The sequence below is a fragment of the Phyllostomus discolor genome, chromosome 10 (genome assembly GCF_004126475.2).
Source record: "Phyllostomus discolor isolate MPI-MPIP mPhyDis1 chromosome 10, mPhyDis1.pri.v3, whole genome shotgun sequence".
In the NCBI taxonomy this organism is placed as follows: domain Eukaryota; kingdom Metazoa; phylum Chordata; class Mammalia; order Chiroptera; family Phyllostomidae; genus Phyllostomus; species Phyllostomus discolor.
Window position 1 is genome coordinate 50,730,486 of NC_040912.2, and position 12,469 is coordinate 50,742,954.

The 12,469-nt window shown below is 35.2% G+C and overlaps 1 protein-coding gene across 2 annotated transcripts in view; it reads right to left on the reverse strand.

Moving 5' to 3' along the window:
- The window catches only part of PNPLA8 (patatin like phospholipase domain containing 8), a 54,194-nt gene that overhangs the window by 5,861 nt on the left and 35,864 nt on the right, over positions 1–12,469 (reverse strand). For both annotated transcript variants that reach the window (XM_028525318.2, XM_028525319.2), the window contains exon 8: positions 10,393–10,587. In XM_028525318.2, coding sequence (XP_028381119.1) covers positions 10,393–10,587 — 195 coding nt within the window. The remainder of the gene's footprint in view (positions 1–10,392; positions 10,588–12,469) is intronic.

Sequence of the window (12,469 nt, forward strand, 5' to 3'; positions counted from 1 at the left end):
TTTAACAAAAGGTCCTTTAAAAGTGAATTTATTTTATATATTACAGCTACAGAAAGTCATGCAAAAACTCACTGGCCTTATTAAGCTTTCCTTTCTTATGAAGGTTCTGTGAACTTCTTGGACTACTTTACCCATTTTGCTCAAAACTACTAAAATGAATTGAATTGCTTTTTAAAGATATATTATCCTTTGCTTAGTGGTTAATATAGAGTCTATATAAAGCCTAAGAGAAGAACTGTGGTTCCAATAAACAAAACTAGTTCTTCACTCAGAAGTCAAATACAATTAAATTAATGCAAATAATTTAAGCTGAAATTTTATTGACAGCACAATTTTAAGTATCACATTCATTATAATGCAGACATAACCTAAACAAAGCAGGCAACTTTTATTTCTAGGCATTTATATCAATAATCAATTATGATTTTGAAGAATTCAAAAGGAAAGAGGGTAGAATATGCGGATGATTACTATTAAAATGTAGGTAGAATGAGTGTAAAACCAATATACAACGTGGTTTTAATGTCCATTCAAGTTTTGAAAACCTATGAACGCCAGAGAATTATTCCTTCCAACAAGCACAATCTCTCCCTTAACTTTTACCTATTAATTGTAGATTTTGCAGTTACACAGAATTGGTTGTCTAATCCTACATCTAGCTCACTTTTGAATTATTGCAGTTTCGACTGAGCCACATTCTCCTGCATCATGGCTTGTTCTGGTTGTCATCTCAAATACTCTGTCACAGCCCTCTTCTTTGCTCAACTAACCCCCCATTAATTCTCGAAATTGTGGGCCCAGAGGTCATCTATTCTATTAAGAATATTATCCAAGAGTCATCTATTCTATGAAGAACCTAACTGAAATGATACTAACATACTGAGTAGAAAACAACCCGTTTCTCCTGGAAGGTAAGACATTACTGAATTCAATACTAGTACTTGAAAAAAAAATTTTGAAATAATGTCTTCCACAATGATAAGAAGAAAAATATAACCTTTAATTGTCATGCAATAACACAATACATATTTTAAAGGAAGGTACTGCCATCATAGTAACTCAAACATTCTTGGGCAACAATATACAATGAACTAAATTTTCTTGTGAAATACTTTTTTTCCTTCAAAATTCCTTTTTAATGTCCTAGTACAGTAAAATTATGGTAATCTAGAATGTCTGGCAAATGAACTGATTTGTATAGCAGGGTTTTCCTTAGAGCAGAGAGTGTATTTAAAAATTAAACTTTTGCCCTGGCTGGTGTGGCTCAGTGGACTGAGTGCTGGCCTATGAACCAGAGGGTTGCTGGTTCAATTCCCAATCAGGGCACACGCCTGGGTTGCGGCGGGTCCCAAGTATGGGGGTGCACGAGAGGCAACCACACATTGATGTTTCTGTCCCTTTCTTTCTCCCTCCCTTCCCCTCGTATAAAATCTTTTTTAAAAAATAAACTTTTTCTGAAATGCCATACACTTTTAAAAATATATAATGTATTTAAATTTTTCTTGAGGCTTCAAGGATTGTGGGGAAAACACAGATTAGGGATATTGATATTTATAAATTCTAAATTCAGCTCTTGTACTCATTAGCTCATTGGTTGAACACATCATACTTTTTTTCAAAGATTTTAATTTATTTATTTTTAGAGAGGGAAGAGGGGGGGGAGAGAGGAGAGAGAGAGAGAAGAGAGAAAGAGAGACACATCAATGTGCGGTTGCTGGGGGTTATGGCCTGCAACCCAGGAATGTACCCTGGCTGGAACCGAACCTGGGACACTTTGGTTCCCAGCCCTCGCTCAATCCACTGAGCTACGCCAGCAAGGGCTACACTTTTAAAAATAAAGTTAGACTAGATAATTTGTAAAGTCCATTCCAGTTCCAAAATTTTAATCCAACGATTAGGTATTGTTTTGATTACAGATACATGTACAATTTTAAATGAGCTCAACAGCAACTTATTTTAGTACTGGCCCTAGGACTTTAACAAGTTTTCCTTTCAAATAATCTGCAAGTTTCTAATAAAGGTAAAAAGAACACACAGCACCCCAACTTCTAGAGAGGTAATCATTTGCCTGCCTTTTTACAAAACTAGTTTATCAAAGAATCAAAGAAACTTCTCCCAAGTGGTTTTCTTTCCTTGTGAAAAATCATCTACCCTAAACCTCCACCACTGTCAGTATTAGTGGTCTCTAGCTTAAGGCCCCATTAAAAACATTATGCAGGACTTTGCTCTGCTAATGAAATATACTAACTACTGTTACTAAAATGTATTATATGGACTGTGAGGAGAAACTCTTCTAACCTTTTGTGTACTTATATTCAGTTATTTTAGGAGGGGTCACACTTATTTCACAAATCACTGGTAATTATAACTCTTCATTTTAAATATTACCAAAACAACTTGCTCAAAACCAGATATCTCAAATAACAGCCTGGTTCAACTAGCTGAGATTACACTAGATGACAACAACATAGAAATGTTCCAAAATAGAACTACACTTTCCAGAGAAAGCTGACTGGCTCTTTAGTTAAGGAATATTCAATGGGAGGTTAATGGTCCTTTATCACAGCATATGTGATGCATCCCCAACATGCAGCTTTATGATACCTTTGGGATGATAACAAGAACACACAGGGCTGTGTGGACTCTCAGAAAAGCTGTTGTATCACATGTTCTCAGTGTTGGCTCTGTTTGCCATTTTAGAATGGGTTGTTTGCTGCCACTTCAAATCTAATCTCTACCTTCCCGAATTGCCAACCTCCTCCACTCTCCAAATACATCTCTTCAAAAGAGTATCTTATGTTTCCACATTTGTGACTTTCATGAGAAAAGGCTATTCTTTTAAAAGAAATTTCTTGTCAATAGGGGCACATTTATTCATAGGCCCACCATATTTCGGGTCTTTGTCTCTTTTCCTAAATGTCCCTTTGTGGCTGAGATGTGCTTAACTTGAGATTGCCTCTGAAACCTAGAAACAACAGAAAGATGCTCTATGAATGACCCAGGTCTGGCACAGGAGAAAAATGTTGGGAGTGGGGGAAGGCTGGATTCACCTTATTTGCCCCCAAATGGCAGTAGGTGTGCTAAGAAAAGTGAAACCTTCCTCCTTTCTTTAGTCAGGAAGAAGGAAATGTGTACCAGGAGCACAATGACATAAAAGCAAACATGCTAGCATTGTACTTATCTTTATCATAGACTCAACATGCCCAATCTTCAGTGTAAATTTTAGTAAGATACTTAAATGCTACACTAATAGTCGAATCATTCCTAAACTCACAGAATGGCAGAGAATATGCACAAAACATCAGAATCCTAAACTAAACTTATCAAGTGCAAGTTCAGATTGTAAGAAGTAAGGCTTCTCTGACCAAATAGATTGTTTCAGTTTAATTCATTAAAAACTTAAATGCCTACCTACTCTATGACAGGCCAAAAAGCGTGATCCCTGGTGTGTGATGAACTGAGCAGATGAACTGAGACTGTACCTGCTAAACCTATCACTATGGTGAGTGTGACAAGTCTTTAGTGCACTAGGCCCACTTTCCTTCACGTTCTTTAAAGACTCTGCTATTCCACTACGCCACCACTATCCCCAGTATTGTCAACCTACCAACCTCCAGTCACTACTTCTATTCAACAAGTCGGTCCAGCACGTGTGCTCACAGACTTACTTGCTAGCCCATGTGCAAAGGGCAGAAATCCTTTTTATTACCCACATGACTTCACATCTTTACAATACCTGGGATTCTCAGTTCCATAATCCTCTTATTGACAAAAAGTATTCTCCCTACTCTCCAAGGCCACACATTACTTTGTTATCAAAATAAATGGAATCACACAGCATAGTGATTCTAGTCTTTTGAGTCTGGTTTCTTTTACCTAGAGAATGCTTCTGAGATTCATCCATGTAATTCATACCTTTTTTATGGTTGAGTAATAGTTAATTATTCAAATTATTCAAATGTAACAGTTTATCCATTCACCAGCTAAAAAACACTATTTTTAAATTTAGCTATCTTTTGAAAGTCATGAATTGGCGGGAACTTGTATTGTTTAACTTTCTAAATATCTGCTTAGTTTCCTTAAATGGAGGTAATAATAATTATTTCCTAAAAGTTTTCTCAGGTCAAATTTAATCTTGTTAACTTTTTGGTTTGTTTTCAATTAATAGTACATTAGAATGATACCCATCCTATAACTGAGGTAACGTGGTTGCTAATTCAGCAAAAGTTACCTTTTTTATTCAACTATTTTTATCTTAAATTCTATAGTTATATTCTGCATAACTTCTAATCATCTGGTATATTAAATGAAACACTTCATTATTATGTCTATTATGAAGGATAAGAAAAGACCAAAAGGGAAAAGAAGAGACAAATAAGGTTTAGCAAGAATTGGTAATAGGAAGATTAATCCCAAAACAAAAAGTTGTCATGCTTCAAAGTAAATTCCTGTTTTTCACACTTTACCTGCTTTGCCTCAAAAAAGTGCTGAAGTTAGTATTTTGGTACTCACTCTTACTCCAGTGGTGAGGCTTAGCATCCCTTAAACTCTGTTTACAGTTAGCCCAGTTTTGTCAGATGCCTCTTCTATCAGCAAGTCATTAGGCAAATGTTATGTTTATGGTATTTTATGTAGCCTTTCCATTCCTTTAAGTAGTCAAATTCACATTTATTTATTTATTTATTTATTGTGTACTTGGCATTTGCCAGGCACATTGCTAGGTGCTGAGGTAAAAAAGACTTCGAAAATAAACTGATTGAATAATTTCAGAGGTATATGCAGGATTACATTTTATCTACAGAACATTGTGCATGTACTTAATGGCCTAAATTTTAGGCACTTTTTAATTACTTTCAATGTATATTTAATCTTTTCAAATCATAAATCAGAGCACCTACCAGAAAATAACCAATGGACAATATAAATGTCTCCTAATCATATCATCTTTTTTTCTTTTTAAGTTTTTTAAAAGTGTATTTTTTATCATGGTAAAATATATACATAAAATTGGTCTTTTAAACTATTTTTTAGATTCAAAGTGGCATTAATTACATTTAAAATATTTGAGGACAATTAGTACTACCTATTTCCAAAAAATTATCAACCCCAAACAGAGAACTCTGCAACTATTACACAATCAGTCCATCTGTCCTCCCCATCTGGTTCTATCCTAATCAATTATCATTCTTTATATATCAATTCAAATCAAAACATCTTTGTAAAGCGAATCCTGACAGAAGTCACATCTTCTTTACTACTCTTTAAGCCTGTACTAATTTTTATTATTGAATTTAATCATCTCATTCTATAACTATATTTATAATCTTCTAGTTTGAGGGTAGAATCTAGGAAATACAAACAATATGCTAGCACTTACTAAAATCTTTATATTTCTCATGGCTAACATAGTGCCTAGCACTGAGTAAGTGCTCACTACATTAACAGTTGTACATTAATAGTCTAACATTAACAAAAATTATAGTTGTGTGGGGCCTGGCAGACACACAATTTGGCAGATGCTAGGCAAGCTCTGCTAAAAACACTCTTACCTACATTGTTTATGAAGTATCACAATTCCTTTAGGTTAATGCATTCCTGAGTTCTGAACATAACCTTTAAAAATGTAAATAAGGTAAAAATATATGAGACTGTCATCAAAATCCCCTAATGCAAACAATTTAATCAGGCTTTTTCTCTAAAACAGGGAATAAAAGGGTTATATCTATTATATGTAAATTCATCAAACTGTATACATGAAATCTGTGCAGGTTTGGCAGGGGAGAGAGAGAAGTTAGAGGAGAGGAGGGAAGGGGGAAATAAGAGGGAAATAACTGTAAAAAGTACTATTTTCAAGATAAATATAATGCTAGTTGGGCAGGGAAGTGAGAATACATTGGAAACTACTCAAAAGTAAGTCTTCCCACTTTATAATGTGAACAATGAGAAAGAAAATACCTACTAAGAAAGGGCTCTCAGTAGTTTAATTGGATTCAAATTAAAAAAAAAAAAACAAAAACAAAAACAGAGCCTACCAGCCATTCCCCATAGAGGCTTTTCATACAATCATACTTCAGAGAAAATCCTGCACTAAATTGCCTGCTTCCAGCACTGAACTGCCTGCCTGAGCTGGGTTTTTGCCATCTGAGCCAGCCCTTAAAAAGGAGTTCCTGGAATATTACTGTGAGCCAGTAACACTGAGGCTTTCCCACCCAAAATCAGAGTTGTGCACCTATATCCCCCATCGGTATTTTCACCAACCAGTCAGATCAGCTTTATTCCGATCTAGCAGAACAGTGTTTTTGGACCAATCAAACTGGGGAGGATTTGGAGTCCTTATTCGCTCCAGAGGCAGACCAACCAGGCATCAAGGGTAGGGACTTCTATATAAGTCAGCTCCCTTCTGGCTTTGAGACCACACTTTCCCTTTCTTCTAACCACAGACTGAGGGCTATGTCCCAAAGCTGTAGCTGAACACCAAAGAAAATCTTGCCAGATCAAGCAGAGAAGAGCAGGTAGGGGAGAAGCAGGGCATAACAGGCCTGAGTGGACTGAACAGAAGCAGAGCAGAGCTGTCTAGCCAAAGAGGGGCCTGGTCCCAGCACCTCCAGCCATGGTATTTCACAGCTGTGCTTTTTCATAATTTAGCTGTATACTACTGAGCTGGTCTCACAGTTGTTCTGTATCATAATTAAACTGTTTGCACTGAATAAAGTTTCATTCTTCACTGCACCCCAAATTAGGAATCCCTGTTGATGTTGAATTTATTCCTATGACCATGGGTTGAAAATAACATTCTAGGGACATGTGATAAACGTATAATATGCTCTTTACAATCAAAGGCAAATGAAATTTGTCCATCTGCCTTGTGTGAAAACATAAATGACTCCGCCTTAACCTGCCATCTTGACATCTGGGTAAATGAAGATCCTTGAGCCTCTTGGCTTCCCCCAGGTGACTGATAGAGTATGTACACAGAGCTCTGGGCTGATCACAGGATTTCCAGTTCTCCCTCCAGGGAGAGTTGCATTCAACATTGTCACTCTCTTAACTCATCTATCTCTGGAACCAGGGCTTCCCAGCACCTCATACCTTTGATCATCAGAGCACTCTCATTGCTTCAGAGATATAAGCACATGGTATGAGGGGTGAAGCTGTGGGGATCCATTTCATCTTGTTACTGCCCAGGACTGTGTTTCTACATGTAAGTCCTCTATTAAACTCTAAACTACAAACTGGATTTGTCTGCCCCATTCTTTGGTCTCTCAGCTCCTTAAGCATTGAGGCCCACTCAAAACACATACAGTTGTCTTCCAATCACAATCAATTATAGCACTACCTTCAAAAAACTGCTGAAATAGAATATTAATATATAATTTATACTCTCCTGATTCCAAAAAGGATATGAAGTAATTTATATATTAAAAACATGTGTCACACATGACAATTAAAAGTAGTTTTAAAAATGAGTCTGGAGATAACTGAGTATTCCAAGAACTACCAGACAAGAGGATTGTAATAAGTACATTTTAGTTTTAAACTTCTTGGCAATTCTGAAGAAATGAAAAGAAACTCTGCTTAAATGTTTCTTTGTTTAAGCAATCAAGATCACGCACATCGTAGAATATGCTAATCAATCTTTCATATTGTCTTTGAGAGAAAAAATACCCCATTTCTTCCTCAAGTTTTAGAAGAGAAGGCAGTAAAGAAAATATTACTTAAGGTTTGTTCAGAGTCCAGATTCCATTTGAATATTCTTATTAAATCCGATGTGCCAATCTTTCTGAAGTCAGTCACTATTTATGTAAAAATGCATCCTCTGTACATGTGGTCATATGCTTTACATAAAATTTATAGAAGTTATTTCAACCTAAATTCAAAGATTAGGGTCATCAAAACAGAAATGGCTAAGCATGAAAAGAAGTATCACTGACCTATCTGAAATGAAGAAGGACCACTAAATTACTTTTGTTACATGTACTCTACAGGGCCAAATTAAACTTTAGAACTACTTCTTAGATAAAAAATAAAAAGAAAACCTGGGAACATACGATTCTGAAATGCAGTGACTTATTTGAGACTTTCACTAATATTTGTCATAATGGCAATTTTGTAGCATGACAACCATCTTTTTTCTAACTTTATTTTTACTATTGACACTATTACAAATGCCCCTATTCACCCCTACCTTTGTCCACTGCCACCCAGCCTCTGCCCTAGCTCTCCTTCCCTCAGGGCATCACCACACTTGTCTGTGTCTATGGGTTATGCATGTATGTTTTTGGCTAATCCCTTCACCTTAAGATGGTTGTATAAAAATTAACTACTATATTTTGAATGTACTCTTACTTGATGATTTATGACATGGTAAGAATAGAGAGATATAGTTGTTAAAAACAGCAAGCTACATATTAAAATAAAAATTTTATTTTGACCAGTAAGGCCTGGAATCAATGTGAGAAAAACTCCATAACTTCTGTCTTTAGGGGGTGGAAGGAAGAAGAGAAAGGCAAGAAGGGAAAGTGTCTTACATAATTCAACAATGACTGATTGACAAAGAAATAGAATTGGCTCCAAAGACAAAAGAAATCCTACTTTAATCTCTAAACTACAAAGATAGAAAGAAAATGAGACCTAACAGTCACATTTTAAAATATATTTAAACCTACTATATGAAAAATAGGAAAAAATTGATAAAAATGTTATTAAACACTGACATATATAAATTAAAATTATATAGTTGATATGTAGTTTATACAGAAGATCTATGTATAATGTTTTGAATAACATCTGAAAATTGTCAAAATTTTAGTTTATTTTTCTCAACATATATCTGAATACCAAATAAAGAGAGCATACCATATACTTCACTGACTAAAGAGAAAAGCTAAAGCTATTGATTACATCAAATGGGACTAACTTTAAGTGGAATATTCTATAAAAAATTCAGCATATATATAAAATATATAAATTTCAGCACTATCAACTCAAAACCTTTATTGCTTTTATCACTTAATATAAGTTATGATTTAAGAATTCCATGCAAAGTGGGAAACACTTTTGACAGAGGAAAAAATTTATAAGGAAATGAGTCTATATAACAGGAAAGGAATGAATTACCACAAATATTCAATTTTATATATCATTTAGTCATAAATTTTGAGTGTAATTACAGAAAGCATCCTGCCACTTAATAGCTCTGATCCTTGTCCAGTTACTTAACCTTTCTAAAGATTCAAATTTATCTGTAAAATAGAAATAACTCCACCTCATAAACAGTGATGATTGAGATAATGCATACAAAGGACTATAAAGTGTCTAGCACATAAGTAACTGAAGTGTTTATTATTATTTTATTATATCCTCTCATTCAAAACATGACCAACAAATGTAAAATACAGCATAGGGAATATAGTCAATAATACAATATCTATCTATAGTGTCAGATGGGTACTAGACTTATCAGAGGGATCACTTCTTAAGTTATATAAATGTCTACAAATAAATTACTAAATTACTATGTTGTACAACTGAACTAATACAATATTCTAATGTTAATGATAACTTGAAAAAAAATGTTTTAAATGACCACCCAAATTGTCAGACAGGTTGTGTTCTGCACTTCCAGGGACTGTGTTTCATTTTTAATTTTTGTCAAATTTGGAAAGCCAATCATTATTGTAATTGGCTATGCATCATGTTATGGAAAATACAAAGAATCTTTCCTAAAATATGCTCTTTAAGCCAGAAGCCTTGTTAATTTAAAGAAAAACAAACAATAACAACAAAAAAATCTTGTACTGTACATCTTCTACCACATGGAAACATGAAGAAGTAATTCTCCTTCACTGATCTACTTTAAGTTCAATGACATTTAATAAGTGCTGATTCTTTTTTATCAGGTAAAAGTTTTGTTTTTAAACCCTTGTCTGAGGATATGTTTATTGACTTTAGAGAGCAAGGAAATGGGAGGGAGAGAGAAAGAAACATCAATGTGGGAGAGAACACTGATCGGTCACCTTCCATACATGTTCTGACTAGGGATCAATCCAGCAACCTGAGTATGTGCCCTGACAGGGAATCAAACCCATGACCTTTTAGTGTATGGTACAGGGGTGTCCAACCCATGACCCAGGGGCTGCATGTAGCCCAGGATGGCTATGAATGTGGCCCAACACCAAATTGTGAATTTACTCAAAACCTCTTTTCTGCTCATCAGTTTCTGTTAGTGTTTGTGTATTTAATGTGTGGCCCAAGACAACTCTTCTTCCAGCGTGACCTAGGGACACTAAAAGGTTGGACACCCCTAGCATGGGATGACTCTCCAACCAACTGAGCCACCTGGCTAAAGCAATTGTGTAAAGTTTTAAAAGATAGGCCAAAGACTCAACTTACCTGATGGAGATCATTTCCCAATGCATACTCTGCAAAGTAGCCTGGAGCAGCAGATGAGGCTCTAATGGCCTGCCACATTTTGTACTGACAGCCTCCCAAATAATGAGAGTTGACGCCAGGAAAATGACCATAGTTTCTGAATACAAAAGCTTTTGGTGTTATCCCTCTGTTTACTATGGTACTTACTGCAGCTACCTAGTAAGAAGTGAACGATACCCACTGTAAGCAGCAATACTTGGGATTTACAAAAATTAAACATTTTTAGTAGTATGAATTAAAACCTACAAGTCTACCCATCAAGATAAATGTAAAAATAACTATAATATTAAGCAATGGGAACCCAATCTTTTAAAATAGGTATTTCTTTATAAAGAAGTAGATACAAAGACTGAGATAATTTTGAGAAACATAAAAGGTATTTTTGACTACATGATTTGACAATTATTTAAGAAGAAATTCAAGAAGGCATGCAATTGTAGATCTTTATTTAATAACAGATACAGCAATAGCAGCAACAAATAAAAACTACCTAAAGATAAAGACTATTTTCACAATATAATTTACTAATTAGTTTTGTTCCTATGCTCTTTGAAAACATTAACAATTGAAACTCAGACTATATAAACTCTTAAGACTTTCTGATCATAGTTAATAACTGGCAGCTAGGTAATTATTTTTATTTAAAAAACTAATGTGCATCACCCTGGGTCTCAGATTTTACCAACATCAGCTGTATTCATGTGCAATATGTATTAATGACCTGAAATATAAAGTTAAACAGTGAAAGGTACTGAGAAGGCCAAAGCTGTTAAGAGTCCCATGTCAAGCCCTGCCAGGGGCCTGTGTGCTTTACTCTCATATAAACTAAAGGCCTTAGCCCAAGTTCCTATGATTGATCCAAGTGTAGCTCTAGGAGACTACGAATAAAAGTTAGCCATATACTATAATACAGAAGATCTTTCTATCTATTGGTATACAGACAGGCTGAATTAAGAAACATGGGTGGACTGTTCCATTTATGTGTGAATTACCATTCGAGGTAGCTAAACCTCCCCCACATCCACTCTATTCTTTATCATTTAAAGTTGACAACTCCCATGATTTAAAAACAAACAAGAAGCCTTGATGATTCAGGGGAACAAATGAGAGGTATGCAGTACAAAGGTCTTCTCCAAAAGAACTCTGCCTCTCAGTATCATGGCTTCTAAGGCCCTGCTTGGTCTGATCCACCTACCACTCCAGCCTCATTTCACAAGGTGTCCTTGGATCCGTAGGCTCTAGTCTTCAGGAACTCCTCCAGTTCCTGACTATCTCCAGAATTCCTCCTGCAGAGGTCATTCCCTTTGCCAGGCATACTCTTACTCATCAGCCTTCACACTGAGATCTCAAATCTCATTTCCTTGTAGTAGCCTTCCCTCAAGTCCCTGTAAATACATGCTTTCAGAGAACTGTTTTTATGCTCCACAAAACTTATTTCAGGGAAACTTTACTTCATTTGTGTGATTATTTGATTAATGCTACTTTGCCCTACTAGACTATAAAATTCCATGTCTGCATTTACTCACTAATGTATCCAAGGTACCTAGCACAATTCTGGCACATTGGGTGCACAATTAATACCTAAAGAATCAATGAAAATATAAATAAACAAGAGTGAAAGACCAATAGAGGGAACAGTATCTGATTTTTTTCAAGGTTATAACTTGTTATCCAAAAATAAATACAAACTGCATGGAGTTCCTGGGTGCAGAAATCCTATTCCTTAATCCTATTCCTTAAAATAACAAGTATTATCAAAGAACACAGAACTGAAGCAATACTCAGTACATTGTGTTTCAAACAAAATAAAGAAAGAGAAGCCAGGCTGAGACTTATTCTAGTAACATAACATTTTTAAAATTAGGATTCCATATGTATATTAATCCTTTATCTATATCTAAGACTCATATATAATTTCTAGGAGAGAAAATGCCACAATTTTTCTTATTCACTGGATTTGATTAACCCCTTATGATAATTTTCCTTATCTTTAGTCTCAGTCTTTCATGTTCTTAAATGTTTATTTTACTTTTACTAC